The sequence below is a fragment of the Hakea prostrata genome, chromosome 8 (assembly GCF_041222555.1).
Source record: "Hakea prostrata isolate BN-2017 chromosome 8, UWA_Hpros_2, whole genome shotgun sequence".
Taxonomy (NCBI): Eukaryota; Viridiplantae; Streptophyta; class Magnoliopsida; order Proteales; family Proteaceae; genus Hakea; species Hakea prostrata.
The window spans coordinates 40,020,087-40,044,090 of record NC_142607.1 but is presented as its reverse complement, the minus strand read 5'-3'; the positions used below and the strand labels follow the sequence as shown (position 1 = coordinate 40,044,090).

The window sequence follows — 24,004 nt, the reverse complement described above, 5'->3', positions numbered from 1 at the left end:
GATGTTCATTTTCCGAACCTTTTCGTTCTTCGCTGCTTCCGAAGCAAAACCTTCTTTTATCATTTCTGAAAATGTTCCGAGCTTCGAATCAAATCCTTCTTCGCAAGGTAAATCTTTTATTCTTATTTTAATTTAATTCTTCGCTAACCAGTTGATCAGTTGATAACTTGTGTTATCTACCGTCTATTTCTTTGTTTATGTATTAGTCTATTTGCCATTTGGTGGTTTTCTTGAGTACCAGAGGTACACAGTTCCACATTCTCAATTCGTTCAAAGTTGAGTTGAAAATTCATGAATTTAGGGTTGCTTCAATCAATACCATACATGTGCTTCAATGTTTTATGAAGTAAAGTACAGTGAACTGAAGAAGCAATCTACTTACTTTTGTAGAGAGGAGTTATAGATATTGATGAAGCAGAGTGGAGGAATCATTTATAAGATGGATGAGTGGCAAAGTTAAAAACGAGAAAGTTAGAAATGTAATAATGTGAGGTGATTTAGGGTAGCTCTGATGGATGGTAAGTTGGAATAGAGTTTTCTGAGGAGTTTGAGGTGAATTAGGGCGGCTCTGATGGAAATGAATAAGTAAGTAGGTAAAAAGAAGTGTTAGGCTGAAATTGAGCTGAGAATCAATGCCAAGACAGACATGAACAGCTTTTAGTTTGTTTTATAGATAGAATAGTGAATCAAGATTTTAGTAGCTGAATCCTTTTAGTTGGGAAAAAACTTCAGTGAGTGGAGTTGGAGTTCAGTTCATAGTTGTCAGGGCGTTGCCTAGGCTTTCAGGTAGATGTTGGGTCATCTAAGTATCCTACCTATTTGGTATTGATCGTCTTTTGGTTATCGCTAACTTAAGATTTTATTCAAAAATAAGCAAATAACCCTCCAAGAATCCAATAAAAAGAGTTTAAAAGGTGAAATTCCAAAAGTATACCCTTCAAGAACAAAATTTGGATATTTGATAGAAGGTCAAATTTTCAATTTTCAATTTTCAATCTTCAAATGCTGGTGGGCTTCTCAAATAAAAAAATCATAACTTTTAATATGGTAAAATGGAAAACAAAAAGCAGAGTAAAATATTCATTTGTTTTGATATTTAAATAATTATTTTCATTCCAAGCAATTTTTGATGAAATTCATGCACACCAAATTTAGTTAGACCACAACATAGCTCCTACATTAAAAATCTGATAAAAGCAATCTAGCATTTGCTAGAAAGCTAGTTTAGTGCTCTACCTTATGTAAATACTTTAATGTAAATCAGATAATTTAACCAGTAAATCTTTTGGAGATCAAGAACATTGCTCTAATTTGGTAGCACTTTTAAGGTAATATTTTCAAAGAGTAGTATAGGCAAAATGTGAGACTAAGTGATGTAGATACACTACTTGGATGGATCCAAACGCAACCGGGTTTCCAATCAAAGGTGAGCAGGTTCAATTTGGCCCATGGGTCCAGCAGAATATTAGGAGCTTATCTTGTTTTGTTATTAATATATTATAGTTTACTAGGTTTCATTTACTAGTTGGGTTTCCCCTTTTTTTTAATAATTTATCTTTTATGGCTTGTATTGGAATGAAAATTAAAACTGATCTGAGTGAATAGAGTTTATCGTTTGAGAGCTAGCATACTTGTGTGTATGTATGCATTCTTCCCTGTCACTCCTCGTATGTGATCTTCATGTGTCCCCTCTTCCTATTGCTCTACTTTTCTCTTTATGAATCTACTGTAGCAGATCACACCAAGGTCAACATCGCTAGGTGTGTCATGACAATGATGAGAATCGACTATCTAATTTAGTTGTTTCAAACTTTCAATGACTTGCTTGTTTAGTTTTGCTGTCTTCTAGTTTTATATTTTTGATCCTTCTTCTTTCTAGGGCAGGGAATAGACATATACTTTACTTCCTTACAGTTGATTGCTAATAAACAATGTTAATATGATCTAAGTTGCAATTTTTTGTCTTTAAATTCAGTATTTATTTATGTTTGTACATGTTGTATAGAGATAAAGAAAAGGAAGCGATATATAGAAACATTGATAAAATGGTAAATTTGAATTGATATAGAAATTATTTTTGGATTAGCCATTTCAATTCAATGAACTTGGAAACATGTCATTAGCTTGATATCAGTATTAACCACTGGTCAAGTTTTGCAACTTTTGCTACTCATCAGCCTGCAACACTGCCCAACAGCATAGGAGTTTGATCGGACAATACGGACAATTTTATAATTTTGGGCAGTCTTAATCGAGCCCAGCTGGGTCTAGCTGAATTCAGAATTTGGTAGGAGTCTAGTTCTATTTTTAGTTTGTCATCTGAATCAGCCTAGGTGAAGATAAGTAGAAGTCCTATTGTAAATAGAATTCCTTTTTAGTTTATGTTTCAAAAGTTGAGTACTGTTGGGAGTTGTCTAATAAAGACTATAAACATACAACCTAATGCTTGTAACAAATCAATTGTGATGAATAAAATTATTTAACAAGAGTTACATTAGAGATCAAGGGATCAAGTAGAACTCAAAGGTTTTCAAGTGTTAGAGAATTCCTGGGACAGCTTTGTGCGTTGCATTCCAATCAATCTTCATCTACAAGTCCATCAACTGGTAAACCATCATCTATAGCCTTCCCTCGTCTTTTCCCCTCCGACACCATCCGGCCTTCCTTCTTCCTCCCCAAAACCCTCTATAACTCTCAATTGCCACCACCGAATTCCCTCCCATTTCAAAATCACCACCCTCTCACTCCCCCCAGCACTCAACTCCTAGTACCGGCCCTAACCTCCCCTATAAATCCTAACTTTCCAGAGCCCTAGAACCTCTGGAACTTGAATCTGAAACTAAAACAACAAGGTTCAGGTTTGTGTTTCAACAACCCTAAGCCCATAAACCCTAGCTGAACCTAGTATACCCCTCCTACAAATCCTAAAAACCTTAAACAGCCTATAATCCCCGAACCACAGAGTTTTGTGAACCCTAACTTGCCTGTCATCAAGGATCCTTGGTTTTGGTCCTCATCCCCAGTGAGGCTACATCACTACACGTATCCCCTTTCTTCTGTGTTGACCTGCTGCAATCGATCTCCCCCTGGTTTCCACTTGTCTGAGGTTTGTTGGAGGGCATTTTGGGTAACAGAAAATCGACTCGAGATCTTTAGTTTTAGAGTCCATATTGGACTCTTCTCTGTTTTTTGAGTTCGATTGTAAGCAAGGAAGGAAATTCACTTCATATGTGTCACTGTCAGTTTCAATTTTGACTTTTTCTCATAGTAATTATTAACACTTTTTGAAAACCCCAACCTAGCTTTTCGTAGTTCGAAACTCCATTTCTAATAAAACTGTATTCTGATTTGACAGACCTGACTGAATGTAGTGGAGGCTTTGATCCATTAATAGATAGATATCCCTAGAGGAAAATCATACTTGGGCTGTGGGAAACGAACATATCATAATATAAGTATCTTAACAAGTAGAGATGTAATATCTATTACAAGACAGTATTCATTTTAGGTAGATTCTCATTTATGTAATCCATCTAGGTAGATTCTCATTTATTGTAATCTAGGTAGGATATTTTCCTATTTCATAGATAGGGTGATATAGATGAAAGTGAATAATACAACAAGAATAAAACACCAATCCTATCGCAGGCACGAGCCAACCAACGGGATGGTCAGCCAAGCCCATGCCTAACCGGTGTTCGCACCAAGATATCTCCTTGGTCTTATCGCCATCTTTATCGCGCTTTTTTTCCTACCGAAAAACATATTTTCTTCTCCGTCTTGTCGTGCGCATCTTGGACTGCACAACTATTTTAAGCACCTACAAAGAGTATGCGGAACCAAGAGAGGTACGGACGCATTGATCGGACAAAAAAATCGGAAGGAGAATGCGAATATCAATCGCCGGGCTCGATGGAAGAAATTATTTAAAATGGTCACAACCACGGACCATTCGAAGGGCAAAGGAAAGATGAGCCACCCGATTGGAGATGGCGAAACCAGGAGATCCAAAATAGAAGCATGGGACGAAGAAGATCATGATTATGGCATGGATGTGGAATTCTATGATCAAATCGATACATGCATGTTCTGGCAACGCCAAAGACACGGGAGGCTATCCAAGGATGTATTCTAAGGCGAGAGATGCGGCCCAAGTCATGAGGTCAAGGTTAAAACGAGCGCCAAACAAGGAAATAAAACGATCGGAATATGCCAACCGGATGAAAGCTTTGTGGCAAGAGTTGGATCATTAGCGAGTCATCAAGACGAAGTGCCGAGGATGCGGAGTAAAGGATATGAGCAAGATAGAGTCTATGATTTTTGGTTGGGTTAAATCCGAGTTTGACCAAATAAGGGTTCGATTCTTGGAAAACCGGATGTGCCGTGTTTCAATGAAGTTGTAGCATTGGTTCGAGGGGAAGAGGCAAGAGGACGATGTTAGAGCCTCAAGTGTTGATAGTTCGCAATGGTATCTCAGGAGGAGAGCATTCAACTCCCACAACCGACAAGGCATTTGCGCGAAAGTGGAAAACGGGCAATCCAAACAGCAAAACGAGACAACATGGTGTACCTATTGCAAGAAAGCCGCACACACGGGAAAGATCGGAAACTTCATGGTAAACCTCCTAGCCGAGTGGGGGCACAAAGGAGAGCAATCGGAAATAATGGTCGGCGCATGTTACATCCGCATAGCAACCGAAGCCACTAATAAAGAGGTTGCTAGCCTTAATCGGGAGGACATGAACGATAAAAACTCTTTGAGCAACCTTAACAAAAACCAGGTACATGTTCTTTGGCATATTCGGTGAGTTTCCACTTCTATTGGATTAAATGTCTTTAGTAATTCTCTTTCAAGCCCCCGGATCATAGATTCGGTGCAACCGACCACAGACACACTCACCAAATCTTTCACCACATATTCTCCCCGTCCAAGTAGTAAGAAGATAGCTACGCTGATGGCTCGTTAACCGTGGTGGAACCGGAAATATTGAGCTCAACTCCTCCCTCACCTTGAAAAATGTCCTACATGTTCCTAGACTATCTACAAATCTCGCTCGTGAAGAAACTCACGAAGATTTACATTGTAATGTAGTCTTTCACCATAGTCATTGTGTATTTCGGGACAAGGATTTGGGGAGGACGATTGGACATGCTGAGAAAGGGATGGACTCTACTATCTTGAGGCACCAAGCCAATCACAGCTACTAATGGTAGTCCTTCTCAAACCAATAAAGAAAAATCTAGCTTTACCATCACGGACTTGGACATCCTTCCTTTAGGGTAATCGGTCTTTTGTTTCCTTCTTTGTTTCAAGGCATACATGTTGATGAGTTTCATTGTGATGTGTGTGAGCTTGCTAAACACAAGCGTGTACCACTTCCTTTAAGCAAGAAAAGATTCCATCCCCTTTTATCTCATTCATAGTGATATTTGGGGTCCTTCTAGAGTTCCTAATGTGTCGGGGCTAGGTGGTTCGTGTCATTCATTGATGATTGCACTCATGTCTCATGGATTTTTCTACTAAAAACAAACCGATGTTAGTTGTGTTCTTCCCAACTTCCATTCCATGGTTAAAAACCAATTTGGAGTTAGTATAAAAAGATTTAGATCGATAATGCCGAGACTATTTCAATCAAATTCTAACTCCATTCTTTCAAAGGGAGGGAATTAACAGAGCACGGGAACCCCACAACAAAACGGAGAGTGAAGGAAAAAGCCACGAGAAAGAGCCACAACAAAGCCAAGAGGGAAGAGCCCACAGAACCACCAAAACGCACCGAGAGCAGGACAAGAGTCCAAGGAGCCGACAAACACAAACGAAAAAACGAAGGGGCCAGCAACAGGACCACAGGGAAAAGACCAGAGCACAAAGAAAGGAACCCCACAAAAGGCAAAGGCAACCCCAAAAAGGAGCAGAGCACCAGAACAAAGACACACACGGGGAACACAAAAGGAAGAAAGAAGAAAGAAGAGGCACCCAAAACCACCCCAAAACCACAGCACGAGAACAACAACAAAGGCGACCAAAGAACAACCGAAGACAAGAGAGAAAGGAAAGGGCAGGAAGAAGAACGCGAACCAAGTCAAAACAAAAAGAAAGAGGACAAAGAAACCCACACAAAGAACGAGGCCACAGAAGAAGAAAGACCACCAGGGAAAGGAAGAGAAGAAAGAAACCAGACCCCCAAGCAAACACCACCAAGAGCCCGAAGAAACACCAGCACCAAAACACCGAGGCACCAAAAGGAGGGAACAAGCAGAAGGGAGAGGAAGCAAAAAGAAATGGAACGGAACGAAGGAAAAGGGAAGAAACGGGGGCAAAGGAACAGAAGAGAAGAGGACAGAAAGACAAACAAGGGGAGCAAAGGACACCCAAAAGGAACACGAAAAGTCACAAAAAGAAAAACACACCGGCGGCAAAAGGGGGACCACAGGAGAAAAAGACGCAGGGAACAAAGGAAGAAAACAGGAGGCCACGGAAGAAGAAAAGAGCAAGAAAAAAGGCAAGGAAAAAGAGGAGAACAAAGAGAAGAGGGACAACAAAGCAAGGAGACCAAAGAAAGCACCAACGGGAGCAACACGGAGGAGACAAAAGGACAGAAATGAAGAAAAAGAGAAAAAAAGAAACGCAAGGAAGAGATCAAGGCAGGAAAAAAAACCGGCAGAAGCACCAACAAGCAACCAACAAAAGATAAGACCCAAAGAAAGAGGAAACGAAACAAAACCAAAGATCCCAAAGAAACGGAACAAGAAGAGGGGGACGAGAGAGACAAAGACAGAGGAAGAAAACACACAAGGCAAAGAAGAGGAACAAAAACAACAAAGGAAAAGAAGCACGGACAAAAAAAGGGACGGGAGAGGCCAAGAAGGAAAAAGGAAGAACAGAAGCAAAAAAGAGGAAGAAAGGCAACAAGAAACGGCAACACAAGACAAAAAAAGAAAGAAAAAAGGAAAGGAAACAAAACAAAGACAAAGAAGGGGGACAAAGAGGACAACAAACAAAAAAAAAAAAAACCAAAAAAAGAAAAAAAAGAGGGAAGGGAAGAGAAAAAGAAGAGAAAAAGGAAGAGAAAAAAAAAGAAGAGAAGCCAAACACAGGGAGGGAAAAAGAATCAATCAAAAAAGAAACAAGAGAAGATAAAAAAAATAAGGAGATTATATAACACAGGAGATTTATAAATTATCTAGGAGATTTAATTATAATTCAGGTAGGATATTTTTATTCATAGATAGAGTGTGTATATATTGATTGTAAAGTTCTGAATAATACATACAAGAATAGAACACTTCAATTCCTATTTCGTCACTTTGTTCTTCAACCTCCGGGAAAAAATGCTATAGGATGTCGTTGGGTGTTTGCAGTGAAAGCAAATCCTGATGGTACACTTGCTAAATTAAAAGCTAGACTTGTTCGTAAAAGGATATGCTCAAGTATATGGTCTGGATTATTTGGATATTTTTTCTCCCATTACAAAGCTTACTTCTATTCGAATCTTGATCTCTTTAGCTGCTACATATAATTGGCCCTAGTTCCAACTGGATGTGAAGAATGCTTTCCTTAATGAGGATCTTCATGAAGAAGTCTATACGGAGCAATCTCTAGGGTTTGTTGCTCAAGGGTAGAATGGTTTGGTATGTTGTTTGAAGAAATCATTATATGGACAAAAATAGTCCCCACGTGCACTATTTGGCTGGTTTACTTCAGTTGTGACACCATTTGGTTTGCCTTGATGTGAGAGTGATCACTTTGTGTTAACCGTCAATCTTGGTACAGGTAGGATATTCTTAGTTTTGTAGCTGGATGATATAATCATTCGTGGAGATGATTCAGCTGGTATTGATGCATTGAAGACTTACCTACAGAAACAATTTCGGACCAAAGATTTGGGAGAACTTAAGTATTTCTTGGGGATAAATGTGGCCCAGTCTAAGAAGGGAATTGTTTTATTCTAAAGAAAGTATGTGGTTGACTTACTACCTAATAATGGGTATGTTTGGGTCAAAGCTTTTGGATACTCTGATGGATCCAAATAGAAAACTTGTGCATGAATATGGTGATGCCCTTGAAGATCCAGAGAAGTATTGAAGGTTGGTTGGAAAGTTAAACTATTTGGTTGTGACTCGACTTGACATTGCTTTTCCAATTAGTGTTGTGAGTTAGTTTATATCTAGCCCTCGTAACACTCACTGGGATGTAGTTGTGCACATAATGAGATATCTTAAGAAAGCTCCTGCACATGGGCTCCTCTATACAGATCATGGTCATAGGAGAATTGAAAGGATTTTCTCATGTAGATTCGGCTGCTGCACCAAGTGATAGAAAGTCTACTACAGGCTATTGTACCTTTGTTGGAGGAAATCTTGTGTCTTGGAAAAGTAAGAAGCAAACAAAGTCGCTCGATCTAGTGCATAATCAAAGTACCGGGCCATTTCATTTGTCACTTGTGAACTAATGTGGATCAAACTGCTCTTGGGTGAGCTTGGCTTTAGTCATGAGTCTCCTATGTCTCTGTGGTGTGACAATCAGACAACAATTCACATAGCATTGAATCCTGTCTTTCACGAGTGTACAAAGCATATAGAATTTGATTGCTTTTGTTTGAGAGAAGCTTCAACAGGGACTGATCTCTTCGCATCATATGCAAACTGGAGAACAACTGGCTGACTTATTTATAAGATATTTGTGGGCAGAAAGAGTGAGGTATATTTGTAACAAGTTGGGAATGTTTGATTTTATTCTTTAGCATGAGGGGGAATGTTGGAGGGCATTTTGGGCAACATAAAATAGATTCGAGATTTAGCGCCAGGCACTAAACTTTGAGCTGAGATCTTTAGTCTTAGAGTCCATATTGGATTCTTCCTTCTCTGTTTTTTGAGTTCGATTGCGAGTCTGCTCCTATATTATAAATATTAGAGATGTTTGGTTTGAGTCTATAGAGGCTTCTCTCAGTCTTTATTCTTCTTCTCTCTGTTTTTCTGCAACTCCTCTTCTTTCTTTCTCTTCATCGCATTCAGTCTTGTGCCATAAATTACAAGGTTGACTCTTGCATTAATAGTGCAATTCCATGCATTTCCTTATCACCTAATGATTGAAGCAAAATGTTAATCTTGCTTATGGTTTCTTTCACACGTTAGAGCATGATATATTAGCAGTTTTATGAGTTCCATAAATGATGAATGTAGAAATATATGACAATTTTTATTTCCACAAAAAAAAAAAAAAAAAAAAAAAAAGGTCAGCTCTTAAGATTCATTTATAACTTTAAAATGTCTAACATCATGTGTGTATGTCTCTGCTATCACAAATTTTCTGGGAATAGAGTTTGTTGCGAACTCATGATCATGGTTTGTAGAGTGCTTCCATGGTTCTATAGTTTTACAATGCAGATTGTAAACTTTTATTTGAGTAATAGTCTTATTTTCCTCTTCTCTATCTCTCTCCCCCCTCCCTGTCTCTCCTTCTTGTCTTGTCTAATGTTGTGTTTAGCTGTCTTGGTCGAACCTCTTGACAATTTCATATTACATGTAACAGTTTTATTTCATGTTAAAACTAATTTTTTTTTCTTTGGAAAATATCTTTGTAGCTTCGTGAAACTAGAATTTTCCACAACAGATATATAGCTGACTGGGTTGCATGTAACCAACTTCAAGAAGTTCTGCCTGGTTACTCATCTTCGTGGATTAAGGGCAGTTATGCTGAACGTTTTCCTCCACTTGTAAATTCTCTTCCTGAACAGAGGCTTCCTCCCTGTCTTCCGCACTATTCGGAGAGATTCCCTACTAGGATCACTGAGCTTTCAAATGGTCTGAAGATTGCATCTGAGGATTTGCCGGTATCGAATAAATTTTCCACTGTTCTCAAAAATTTATGTTGCTACTTGTTGAAAAGAATCTACTTGAAAACTTTTAGCTTGTTATTTGGAATATGAAGAACAAAATGTGTTAACAAAACTAAAAGTTTTGCTCATTTTATGATGTACTATTAATCATTTTGATGACAGGGCCCTGGTGCTTGTCTGGGACTATTTGTTGACTCTGGGTCCATATATGAGGATGAGAAATCTCAAGGTGTTACTTATCTACTGGAACGAATGGCTTTCAAAAGCACAGAAAATCGCAGTCAGAGTCGCATTGTGCATGAAATTGAAGCAACTGGATCCAATGTTAGTGCATCTGCCTCAAGGGAACGGATGAGCTACTCTTACAACACAATAAAGACCTACCTCCCAGAGGCAGTTGAATTACTAGTTGACTGCATTAGAAACCCTCTGTTTCTTCGCAGTGAGCTCAAAGAGCAGGTATTGGTGCTTTTGAGTATATATTATTCATGATTATCCTTTATTGTAGGAAAAACTTGTGGTCGACTTGAAACCATGTAGGACTGGATAATGATGTAATCACCGGTTGTCATTTTCTGACACTTTTCTGTGGCCTCAGCGAATCATTATGCTATTATTATTTGCACACTTTTGTGGAATGCTATGACTAAAACATGCTATTCCAGTTCTTAATTTTGCCCCGTTCGTTGTTCTAAGATATGGAGGTATTGATGATGCAGGTTGCTAAAGGCAAAGCAGAAATTGAGTTAATGGCTAACAATCCTCAACAGTTACTCTTGGAAACTCTTCATGGTACTGGTTATTCGGGTGCATTGGCAAATCCAGTTATGTCCCCTGAGTTAATGTTCAAGAAAATAGACAGATCTGCGATTCAAAAGTTCTACAATGTTAGTTCTGTTTGGCCTTCATTTTAGCTGTTATTTTGAATGCAAGTATACAAAATAAGTACGGGTACAAAAAGTGAACAACTTGTTGAGCTTCCCTGAATTGAGTAACATGAGATTGGCATTTATCTGAACGCAAGATCACAAAATTTGTGGACTTAAATTTACAGTAAATGCATAGTTTATTGAGCTTGTCAAATATTTACTAACACAACAAATAAACAGGAAAATTACACTGCTGAGCGCATGGTTTTGGCAGCATATGGGGTAGATCATGAACAATTATTGGCTATTGCGGAACCTATGTTGAATGACATAAAGAGTGGTCATCCAAAAGCAGTTCCAAAAACAGAATATGTTGGTGGAGAACTCAGGCATAAAGTAAACTCAGGGGTAAATTTGGGTTTGTGTTGCTTTCTATTTATACTCGATCTTACCTGGTGATTAGTTCAATGTTTTGTTGCTTTATTTATTGACTGGTTATTGATCTTGTACAGATAACTCACGTTGCATTGGCTTTTGAAGTTCCAGGAGGTTGGCGTCAAGATAAAGACGCAACAGCCTTAACTGTTTTGCAGGTCCTCTATTTTCTTAGCATATTCTTCTCTCTTTCTTGCTCTCTCTCTCTCTTTTTCTTTTATTGGCTTTGAAACACAAAAGTCTCTTTTTTGAGATTCTTGTTTATTTCTCTTGTTCTCTGTCTGGCTTTGAGGGTTCTTACCACTGGTTCTGTGACAGAGTCTTATGGGTGGTGGTGGTTCATTTTCTCATGGTGGCCCGGGGAAAGGGACGCAGTCTCGATTATGTGAGTTGTTGACATAGTGATGCTCAAAATACTTTATTGAAGGAGGCTCCCCCCCCCCCCCCCCCCCCCAATTCATTGTCAGTTTATCCTCTATGCTGCATGTACAAATGGCGATGCTAGTGCTTTCTGCGAATATTTTAGTTGTGCATTTTTCACTTTCTTGATTGCTGAACTAAAATTAATCACATATTTGACCATGGATTTACATGTTCCAAGTCCAGCTTAACAATCAAAACATTGTTATTAATATTCTTATTTGGCATTTCAAAAGCAATTGACTGATAGGAAAGCATAACAGTCCTCAGACTGTAATAACACTCTTAAGGTCCAAGAATTTCTCTCAACTTTCCTAGCCTTATCCAACCAATTGGATATGGATGGTTTTCTATTCCTCTCTTTTTAAAAGCAGTAGCATCTGTTCACAGATCATAGCCCTAGAGGCAAGAAATCTGGGTTTGAAGATTTAGTACACCATTATTTATTATCCTGCCTAGTTATAGGAACTAGTGGCGGTACTTGGATATATTTGCCTGACTTTCCACCTGAACCTGTCCAAGTTTTTTCAGTTTGTGTACGGAGAAGTTTTTTTTTTTTTTGGGGGGGGGGGGGGCATGGGATGAACCTCTGCTGGAGTTTGGGATTGGGTGTAGGTCAATTGTCTTGAATAACCCAATCCACCCAAAACCAGGGGAAAATATTTGAGCCTCCTTATTTGGAATTGTAGATATTCCTACAGGTTTTAAAATATATAGGAGAATAACTAATGTAAATCTGTCACAACTGACGAGTGATAAACAATCTACAAGAAGGTTTGAAACTTTAGGTCCAGCAGCAGTAAATACTTTGGTTGGTTCACTTTCGGCACAGGAAAATAAAAGAGAAGGAAGGAGTATCCTTTCTAAGACTTGAGTCTCTCATCAGTGGCATCTCAATACACATTTTCACAGAGCGAAGTAGAAAGTTATTTAGAACCCCCAGGGGCCAAAAAAAAAAAAAAAACAGAAGAAAAAAAGAAAAAAGACACTCCCTTTCAATCTCACTAATTTAACATATGTAAAAGGTTGTAGCCCCTTGTAAACTTACATAGAGGACCCAAAAACAGACTGAAAACACTAAAAGAGAATGCTTTACACAATCCAGATCATTGGGCAAAATAAACAGACAAGGAAACCAAAATAATGAAGAAAAAGACTTAAAACAGTATTCTTAACCAATGAAGTAAATCCCTTTTTCCTTTTTTTTTTTTCAGCCATAATTTATGCAGATTAAATTGATTGATTACCAAGTAACCCTACGGGATGAAATGGGATGAAATGCCTGATGATCCCAACACCTATATAACCCAACCCAAGGCTTATTTTAATAAAAGAAACATAGGATGTTGCACAAAGAATTAGAATAGGGTGGATGAAGTGTAGAGATGCGTCTGGAGTGTTGTCTAATTGACATGTTCCCTTGAAGCTTAGAGGAAAGTTTTATAGGACAATTATACAATTGACCACCAACAATATTGTGTGGTGCTAGGTATAAACAAACTCAATGTAGCTGAAATATGATGTTGAGGTGGGTAAGTTGTAAAGCTATAAAAGATAAATAAAGTCAATGACTAATATAGGAGTAGCTCCAATGCATGATAAATTGTGAAAAAGTCATTTGAAGCCATGGTGGGAGATCTCCTGAGATATCTCGATTTTTTCATAAATTGAGATGAGATACAGATTGAGTTCTGTGAAATGGGATATCTCACTCGAGATCTAGCCATATGTTGCCACATCTTGCTACATCTTGCTATATCTTGCCATATCTCGCTACATCTTGCCATAGCTTGCCCTAAATCTCGCCATATCTCCTTGGAACTCTCAATTTTGCCCCATTTTTTTGCGGATTTCAGTTGGATTTTCACTTACAACTACTTTTAGCACATCTATAACATCAAAGGAAAATTAATCATTCTCTGCTTGTCTTATGAACTTATATGTTAATGACTTATACAAAACTTCTAATGATTGTATAATTTTATCATTCTATTCTTGAAAGTCGAGATTGTGATGCTTATATGGATGGAATTATGATGACATTTAAGTTATTTGATGTATGTGATATGCTTGCTTTTCATTTATATGCCTTCAAAGTTCTTTATTACATGTTATATAACTTTTCCCTCCCCTAATCTTATAGTATTTCGGTTTCACACTATGAGTAGACTTAGAAATCATACTTAGGGTTGTTTTTTCACAATCCAAGGCCACCAATGTGTTCAAAGAAGGCCTTAAATAGGTTAAATACCAAGTTTAAGCCCAATCGGTACCCTAAAACCCACTGAGATGGGCCACTGAGTTGGAAAAAAAAAATGGTATGTCTCGACCGAGATCTCACCATCTCGGTCAAGATCTTGTTTGAGAGGGAGATCTTCTACCATGATTTAAAGTGGGATAACATGCACAATGGTGCCCTTTGAATGGTCTTTCATGAGGGGTTATTTGATTTAGATTGAAGGAGCTAAAAGAGCTAGAGGTAGTGATATAAGATATCCATGTGTACCCACAAGAACAAGCCCCCACCTAGTGAACGCATGAAGAAGAGAAGGGATCAAGGTGAAATTAAAAAAAAAAATAAATTCTTGTGCGCATGAACAGTATCTGAGTTACGGCTCATGTGAATAGTGATATGGGAGCTGATATGTGAAGATTAGATGCTGGATACTGTTGGAATATTCTATTTGAAGCTTCTATTAATTTAGGTATAATTTATATTTATGTCCATGACCTATTTATGAATAGCCAATTATAGTAATTTGTTATGATTGCTATTAATTTAGGTATAATTTATATTTATGTCCATGACCTATTTATGAATAGCCAATTATAGTAATTTGTTATGATTGATAAACAATTATCGGTTGGTTACTGCTGAACGTAATATATTATGTAACAAGAAATAGGTTGGTACAGTTGGGTGAATAATATATTATGTATCATCAATTTGGTTTTGGGTTGCCTTTGCTTTGCCCATATATATATATATATGGTCTGCTTTTGGTTTGAGCCTAAGATATTATTAAAGTGGAGGTGGGAGCAAGGTGGAGGTTGAGAGAGTGAAAAGCCAGGTTTTGTTCTAATTTTTTTTAATCTTACCATTTTACTCCTACTTAATTTGTAATTCTGCTCATGTTCGTTAATGGTTCCCACATAAACAAAATTTAACAGTTTATGGTGATAAATCATAAACAACCCTTGATCTATTCATGAATTTATGTTTAAATTCGATTTATTTAATGAGAAACGGGAGTCATAAATCATACCAAATACATCTATTTATTTTTACAAGTCAAATAATCATAAATTTGAACTGTACCAAAGAGGGCCTTAGTTTCTACTTTGGCCTAGATCTTTTTCTATTTTGTTAGTTATATCTCTAAATTAGAGTTTGTATTTTAGGTGCTTATTTGAGTTAGAGACTCTATTATAGTTATCTTCAATTAACTCAAGTCTTAGCTCTTCTGGATATTTCCTGTTCATATTGTTTCTAATTTTGCTCAAGCCTTGAGTCTATAGTAGTGGGTTCCACACAATTGAATGAATGAAGTAATGTCGATGTTTGACAATGATTGTCCTAGAAAAGGCTGAGAAGGTTGAGATGCCCAGGCTTGGATACCCTAGATTAAATTTTCAACAGCTGAGGCAGTTATTCGTGACAGGCCCCAATGCTATTACTAGTTAGCCAGCCCCTCCTGACCCCCTTCTATCATTTATCTGCTTTTATTTGTTTTTCAGTCAATTAGGTGTTTGGTGTTCTACTGCAACATAGTACTAATCCCACTCTAGAGTGTTCTTAGTTGAACCTTCTCTGTTAGATGGGCCTAAAATGACTCTAGGAGAAGTGCTGAACATGGTACAAAGTTTTGGCGCCATGTTGCTTGGTGGAGAAACGAAATGGGTAGGCGAAACTATTTTTGTGACAAATCGGCGATATATAGCCGAAAGGTTGAAATATCACCAGTTTCTCAAATTATCGTGATAAATTCAGCAATTTCTCACCCTTTATAATCGATTTTTCAGTGAATTTTGCCCATTTTTGGGCAAATTTCGGTTTATTTTTTAGTGTTTTCCATCTTTGGTTTCCAATTATAGGAGCCAATCAATTGTAGATGGGAGCATACTTGGCAAGATAATTAGAAACCAAAGATATGATTGAAATGCATTAGGTAAGGTTGATTGACTCTTGCAATTGAATCCAAAAATATGATGGAAATGCATATGGTAAAAGAAGATTGATTGACTCTTGTAATTGGAATCACAAGATATGATGGAAATACATAGGGTAAGAGAAAATTGATTGACTCTTGTAATTGGAATCACATGGTATGATGGAAATACATATGATCAGAGAAGATTAATTGACGATTAATTGACTCTTGTAACTGAAATCACAAGATATGACTAGTGCATATGGTAAGAGAAGATTAATTGACTCTTGGAATTGGAATCACAAGATATGATGGAAATGCATATAGTACGTGAAGATTGATTGACTCTTGTAATTGGAATCACAAGATATGACAGAAATGCCTATGGTAAGCGTTAACCCTCCAATCCAAAATTTGACCCAACCCCCCCCCCCCAAATGTTGGCGAAATGTTGCCGACCTGTCGGGGTTTTGGTGGTTTTGCCAACCACTGAAACCCCAACGTGGGGCGAAATTTCGGACATTGGTGGTGAGGAAAGACATGCATAGCTGACGACTAGTAATGGGCATGTCTTTTAATAGAGCTGACTGGAGCAAAAGGATTGAAGTAGGTGGTCTCATTTAGTTGGGATAAGGCTGAGCTGAGCAACCTCAGATTATGAAATGAATTGTATGTAGCTACTATCTTGTTAAGCATGACCTCCTTTGGATAGTTCCCCAACCTGTCAGCACCTCGCTCCTTTGTGCCTTAGCCTTTGCAGCTGCTTCCTCTGTGATCGCCAATGAGAATTCTGTATACGTTTGGCTGGATCGCTGACTTCTCCTTGGAGTTATCTAACAACATTGGCTCGTTTGGTATACTCCTCTGATGTCCCTAAACCGTCACCCATCCACACACATTCATCACCCTAGCCTCCATTGTCTCACCCAAGTCTCAGTGTCTCTCTCCCTCTGGCTTGAAAAAGGTTACCTGTCTTACATCCCTTCAGGTATCTTTAACTCTTCCTCAGGTTGGGGTTCTGAAGACTCCATGCCTCCTAGTTCTCTGGCCCAATATTGTCTGGTTTGGTGACATCCCTTGTCATACTTTCCACATTGAAGAACCGGACTTTGCCTTGGCATCCTTTCCTGTCTCTTCCACCTGCACATCCCCGTTTCTCCCTCATGTACTATGTTGGAACAGTACCTGAGGACTTCAGCCACCTAATTTTTTTCTCATGCCCCCTTAGCTCTCAGTATTTGTGAAAAAGGAAAAAGGAAACCTTACCCTTTACTTGACTCCGTTGTAGGCGCCAGGTGTGGCTTTGGTTGAGTAGGGCCTTTTTGGGTAGTAGGATCAATGATTTAGTTGGAAAGCTTCAGCATAGTGCTTTGCAAGGAATTCTTAACCTTTGTCTCCCTGCCCTCCCAAAGGAAATAAACAAGCGTGAGTAATATCATTTGACTTTATCTGTGTAAGCTTTTAATTTTTTTTCCTTCTGTACACTGATACGCTCGTAGGGCCACAAACTGTATTGGCAGTGGTTGTAGATTTTGTACCCTTAAGTTATATGTTATCTTGTATTTACTTTTCTTTTATTTCTTCTTTTTCTTGGGTTTAGAAACTATTTTTTATTTAGACTTTTTCTCATACATGCACACAATTGACACTCAAAGACTTGCACATGCAAACAAATACGTGCATATTGAATTTATATGTTGCATAGCATGTGATGTTAATCTGATTTACTTGATGGTTCAGATCTCCGGGTCTTAAATAAATACCCAGAAGTTGAGTCCTTCGAGGCTTTTAGTTCTGTGTATAATGACAGCGGCCTTTTTGGCATTCATTTAACAACGGTATTATCTTTCGGTGCCCTTTCTGTTTGCATGTTGTGTCAATTTATTCCTATTTCATTAATGTGAATACTTGATTTAGGCAACTATTGTTCCATGTTGCATCTCTTTCAATGAGTATCATTGGTTTGTTTGAGCCCTTTCAATAGAAAACATTCACTTTATGTTATATCATTTCTAATATAAATAGTGTTCTCCCCCTTTGGATACAATGTTTGTTCTCGGGGGAATGCTCAACAACTCAAACCAATATACCCTTACTCCCAACCATTGGGCTTGCCACACAATTCATGCTTTGCAATTTCATTCTATCTGGGGCTGTTCCGTTAGTTCATAATATTGTCTTCTTCTGAAATCTAGTGGGTTGGGATCTTCCAACTGAGGTATAACGGATTTTGTTATCTTCCCCTAAACTAAAACAAGTCTGGGTGCAAGGCATGGTTCAAGGGATTTCATTATCTTTTCCCTAAACTAAGGCTGGTGCAGGGTCAGGTCTGAGGTTTAAGTTTCAGTCGCACCTGAAACTAAAATGTTCTGGTCAAGTCTGAAAATAAAATTCTTCAGTAATCCAAAATTTTTGCCAAAACCTTGTATTTATTTCTGAAATTTCTGTAATTTTGTAAAATAGTTAAGTTTTGGACAGAAAGGACTCTGTGAAGGCCATAGATCTGTTGGAAGTGTCCAATATTAATAAAAATGACTTTTATTACAGATTATCAAAGAAAGGAGACCAAAGATTGATCCGTGTGCATATTACTAGCATGATTGGGAACTCATGTGAGGAACAACTCAGCCATATCCCAACTAAATGTGGATGGTTAAATTGAATGCCCTCAACCAGCTCTATTCGAGTTGATACTTGGTAGTTGGTACAAGGCCTAACTTATGCATCTTTCTCACTTCTCCTGAGGTCATTTTAGGTGCCACTGTCTCTTTTTTGTTTCCTCCAATCTGAATTAAGTCACTTCATATTAGGGTTTAAATTGTCACACCCACCCGAACTACCAGGTTCAAGGCAATTATTATGCTACACTGGCGCCCACACAATGCAAGATTGCATAGGTATGGGCCAACCTCACATCTACACCATAGATCTCAACATAAATGGCATAAAGAGAATTTATGAATCATTAGCAACAGAAAGAAATTAAATTATATTAATAACAATTAAGGTTTTCACAACTAAATTACTAATATCAGAGCATTATCTATTGTCTTATTACATCCAAAGCACTGTTACTAGATATGGGCCAACCTCACATCTACACTGTAGATATCAACATCAATGGCATGAAGAGAATTTATGAATCATTAGCAACAGAAAGAAATTAAATTAATAACAATTAAGGTTTTCACAACTAATATCAGAGCATTATCTATTGTCTTATTACATCCAAAGCACTATTACATGGCGTCCAACTAAATGAGTTACTAGCAGATATGATTTAAGCAAATAATGAGAACTGTAGTTACTAAGTCTCTAGTGCCCATAAGCATAGTCATCACATGCACACGTGTGCCTCTACCTCCTACACTAGCCAATGATACTTCTCTAGTGTTGGAGTTTAACCTGGAACAATTTCTAAAAGAAATAGTCCCCAAGGGAAGTTCTGCGACACAAGTTGGGGGGGGGGGTGCAAATATAATGCAAACCTCTAAGTGTCTAACATATCATATGTCTACTTGCATCGTTAAAACCATCAGAATGGATAATCATGTGAGTGAGTGATAAAACAATACCACATAGTCCATGGTAATGCATGATGCTTTTATTAGAAAATAAGACATCATTACTTGTTGGTATGGTACTGCTACAGGCTACAGCAGATTAGGTAGGATTACATTCATCTTCTCTATGTGCAATGAGGCTAGCGGTTTAAGAGCCTGGTCGCCTTGGAAGCCGTCTAGGTCAACACCTGACAATCCTGAGAATCTGAGATATGGGACACACAAAATAGACCACTTGTTCCCAGAAAGGGAATCAAATTTCTATTTGTTTTGATTTTTTTTTTTTTGTTTTTTGTTTTTTTGTTTTTTTGTTTTTTTGTTTTTGTTTTTGGGGACTTTTTACCTACTTACTGTTACCTCAATTCTAATACAGGAACCAGCTTTTGTGAAGAAAGCGGTGGAGGTTGCAGTTGATGAACTTATCGCAGTTGCTACTCCTGGACAAGGTAGCATTTTTGGTTCAGCATGCTGAATTCTATCTCAACCGATTGCTTCTTTAAAATCTGATAGTTGCTTGTTTTTCAAATTTCAGTTACTGAATTGGAACTTCAAAGAGCCAAAAATTCCACAAAATCTGCTATTTTGTTTAATTTGGAATCTAGAGTAAGGGAAATTACAGATACTTATAACATTTTATAGATTTCACATTTCTGCATGGGTGTCATTTTTCCTTGTTTTCTGTTTACCTTTTCTGCTTGTACAGACAATTGTTACGGAGGATATTGGAAGACAAATACTGACCTATGGCTGCCTGTAAGTTCTGATTAATGCAATCCTTAGCCCCCATTTTTTTGAACCCCAGGTTCGTGATTTCTGGGGCAATCACTCTTTCCCCCACACAAATACATGCTTGTTTGTGCATCCATGTGGGCTGGAAGAGTGAGGGTGGACATTCTCATCTTATGTGAAATTCTTTGTTCCTTGAATTTGTTCTGTTCAATGATGATATTTCTATGCTGACTATCCTTCACAAGATTATCCTTTTGCTATTCCCATTCCCATTGACGTGTATTGACTGCTGTATAGAAAATAAGCACCATGGACCGAATGTATCTAGCTCTTATATTGCTTTACATTACTTCATTCATCTGAGATAAGTGAAGTGTGCTCTAATCATGTTTATGTCCTGCTCATAGTGGTTTTCAATAGTTTCATCATTCCTGGGAATGTTTCACAGGAAACCCGTGGAGCATTTTTTGATGGCTGTGGATGAAATCTCTCTTGGTGATCTTAGTAGATTTGTGCATAAAATTCTGTCTTCACCACTAACGATGTGCTCTTTGGGAGATGGTAATTTCCTTATTCACCGTCTTTTCACTATAACATTATATGGTACAGAGGATATTTAAGGTCCATAAAAAGTCTAAAAATGGAAGAACATAAACACACATAACAAATTCTTATCCATCATATCAACCGTATTAGTGCTTCTTTATTCAAGATGGAAAAAAAAAAAATGCTTTTATGCAACCTCTGTGGAGGGGCTTCCTGCAGGCCGTGCTGATTGTCCTTACAAGGTCATATGGCGATTCCAACTATTTGATTGAAAGACAATGGTCTCTGAATTAGCCACATATCAGATTTTATAGCCTGGTTCCATCCCCCCGCCCCTGTTCCATGTAATTCATCATCCCCTTGTATGTCATTCATGCCAACTGGTACTCCTACAAAGCCCTTAGCTTTTTCCCCATCGCAAATTTGATTTGAGATGTGAGTTGGGGACTTTGGGCCATGCTGCCCACAACATTTGAGCCCCATTTGAGCTGGCCATGAGGCAGATAGTTGGCTGAAAGAAGTCCTTCGTATATGGTCCATTAAGGAACTGGGAGCTCATTCAAGATAGTGTCATCTGTTGTAGTCTTTTATTATGTATTATTATGTATTACTTTTTATGATCAGCATAATTAGACTGATTGTAAACAGACAAAAACTGAATTAGAGTTCAAAAATCTTAATATGCCAATTGCTATTCAACACCAAGTAATACTAGTAAGAGAATGTCATGTATTACACCAAAAGGCATTCTTCACTATACCAATCTGATGCATGGTTAGTTTCTTGAACTTTCTGTTTTTGGCTGGGAACTATGCCAAATTTCTGTTTGTTACCATCTACTGTGGGAGTCACAGATCAGTATAAATTGATGCATTAGATGCTCAGCTCACTGACGTTCCTTTTGTACAACTGAATCTGCAGTGGATCTTGTCCCCAGCTATGATTCTGTTAGCAGGAATTTTCGTGCTGCAAACTAGGTACTATACTCACTGTAGTTTTTGGTAGTTTTTCTCCTAATCTTGTAGATAATTTGCAGTCTGAAGCATGCACAGCGGATATTGACATGCAGAATTTTTGCAGTGGCACAAATTGAAGTGTTATTAGGCGTCTCTGTTAAATTTAAAAGCAGATTAAGCATCTCCTTTCTGGCGTTAAGCAGACGATCTTGCTTGATTATTGTACAACACTGACACCATTGGTTATTTTGATGGAATTGGTGCTTATGGAACATTTTGAATTTAAATTTTGTTCAGTTATAGATAAGATTTAGGTGATGTATACTGTTCCGCCTATGCAGCATCTTTAAGGGGAGCATCTATTGTGTATTTAAAAGCTCACAACTTTGTATAAAGACGATGACTCGCAGCCTAGAGTTTATAAAAGAAGAGATGATGACTTTCTTTTGCATTTATATGTGCACAAACAATAATACCTTTCTGTGTTTTGTTGCGTTTTCCAAGTTCATGGCATGCCACTTTCTGATGGTTTCAAGTTCTATGTTCTTCAGTACGGTAGTTGTGTTCTGTGATATAGCTTTGTTAAGGGAAACAAACAGAAATCTTTCACAAATGTGATGAGAACCGAGGCCAGAGCAACATAATTCTATTACTGACATTTTAGGAGTCGCTTTGACACTTTGTTATGATCTATGATTACGTTTCCAAAACATCAAAGACACTCAAACAGGGCCCTTCTCTAACAGCATACCCTCATTAAATACAATAGTTGAATTGAGCATTAGGTCACAACCCAATCAACAAAGGAATCTCCAAGGGAGAAAGTTTGAAAGAGGGGATCGGTTCAAAGATTCCTTCATTCTGATGTGAGAGGTTGATCAGAGACGATTTATAAGAAGCACTTCACTAAGAAAGTGACCGCCTAGTCCCCACCCACTAAGACATGTAATTGTTCTTCTGCAAGCAAATGACCACGGCTCAATGGCCAACATGGCTTTTTGTGTGAGAATCATTTTTCTGTCCATGAAAGATGGGTTTCCTGCTAATGGTGGGTTAGTTAAGTGCTTAAGTGCTTAAAAGTCCAAATTCCCATGGAGATGTCTTGGGTTTGCACTTATCTGGCGGCACCTATATTAGTAATATTCTCTCCCCCCCACTAATACAAACTTGCCGGCTTCAAAAACAGATGGGTTTCCCATATGGATTCCATCTGTGCGGTTGAAAACTGCAAGAAATGCTTTTTTTTGTTTGTTTTTTTTTTGGTATAAGGAGTTTCTACATATAAGGGAGGAGGAAAGGGAAAGACTACCATATATAGCAACGGAGAGAGTCAAACCCATGATCTCTTTATTAAGAGGAGTTGACTTATTGCTAATTGAGCTAATCTTTTAATGGAAAGAGAAATGTTCTTATATAGGTACCTTATATAGGTACCTAATCTAGACTCACTGTGATGGGCAATCTTGTCTACTTATTGAAAAAATGCCATGTGGTAATCTAATAATTCTATTAGAACTAGGAGACCTAATTCGGTGCCTTACTTATTGGCTTGGTGGTGCATTATAATGCTTGAGGAGGTGGCGAGTCCAAATCCTCTACTCACAGGGGCAGAAGATTATGTTCCCTTCACACCCCTCCACCATTCATATAGGGAGGGAAAGGGTCCACCTTTGAGCAACAACAAGGTGAATCATGGTCCCCTTCCTAAATATGTGATAGGGTGTGAGAGGAATACAATCATCTACCCTCGCGAGTAAGGCATCTCAACTCAAAGGTGATGCCAGTACTTGGGAAAGTGGCAATTAGCTAAGAAAAATAGTTAAAAAGTCAAAGTTGAAATCGTATGCTTTTAGAAGCCGTGTCATGAGGATATATCGAGGGTGAAGATTGGCATTTTAATTGTATGTGAAAAAAAACCCTAGCTACCTCGTATAGTTGCCCTTACATATCATGAAACAACGAAGGTAAAAATGAGAAAGTAAATATACAAACACTATATAATAAGGTGACAGGGGTATTAGAAAAAATCTTTCATGTTTTGGAAAAAGTATTTCATGTTTTCTTAGAGGGATAATTACTATTGGCCCCTGTACTTTGATTTAATTACTATTGTATCCCCTGTACTTTTCAAAATTACTAATACAACTTTCAACTTTATCTACAATTAATATTGCCCCCCCTACCGTTAAGTTCCGATAGTTTATTGATGATATGACATCTTTATATTTTCTCAAAAATCCCAAAATACCCTTATACTTATCTCTTTACTTATTTACCCTTTTGTCAAGTTACAATAGTACCCTTAATTAATTGTAAACAAAAAAATAATTATAATTTGCTTTATTGAAAAAAAACCACCAAATAAAGAAAGAATGATTAAATAAAACTCAAATAGAAACCGAAGATGAAAGAAAATCGAATTCAACTCAAATTGGAAACTGAATATCACCTAAAATATTTTCAAATAAATGAAGTTTAGTGAAGGTGGGAAACCAA

At 37.8% G+C, this 24,004-nt stretch overlaps 1 protein-coding gene across 4 annotated transcripts in view; it reads left to right on the top strand.

Moving 5' to 3' along the window:
* Window positions 1–24,004, top strand: part of LOC149007843 (mitochondrial-processing peptidase subunit alpha-like) — a 47,777-nt gene continuing 23,773 nt past the window's right edge. The window contains exons 1-14 of one of the 4 annotated variants that reach the window (XM_089165569.1): window positions 1–107; window positions 9,585–9,833; window positions 10,002–10,298; window positions 10,559–10,663; window positions 10,949–11,116; window positions 11,221–11,301; window positions 11,462–11,528; window positions 17,455–17,552; window positions 19,651–19,723; window positions 19,810–19,880; window positions 19,981–20,030; window positions 20,455–20,567; window positions 21,474–21,529; window positions 21,633–21,997. In XM_089165569.1, the coding sequence (XP_089021695.1) occupies window positions 72–107; window positions 9,585–9,833; window positions 10,002–10,298; window positions 10,559–10,663; window positions 10,949–11,116; window positions 11,221–11,301; window positions 11,462–11,528; window positions 17,455–17,552; window positions 19,651–19,723; window positions 19,810–19,880; window positions 19,981–20,030; window positions 20,455–20,567; window positions 21,474–21,529 (1,464 nt within the window). In that variant the 5' untranslated portion in view covers window positions 1–71 and the 3' untranslated portion in view covers window positions 21,633–21,997. Of the gene's footprint in view, window positions 108–9,584; window positions 9,834–10,001; window positions 10,299–10,558; window positions 10,727–10,948; window positions 11,117–11,220; window positions 11,302–11,461; window positions 11,529–17,454; window positions 17,553–19,650; window positions 19,724–19,809; window positions 19,881–19,980; window positions 20,031–20,454; window positions 20,568–21,473; window positions 21,530–21,621; window positions 21,998–24,004 lie in introns of those variants that run through there. The other 3 variants (XM_089165566.1, XM_089165568.1, XM_089165567.1) reach the window with 3 other exon arrangements.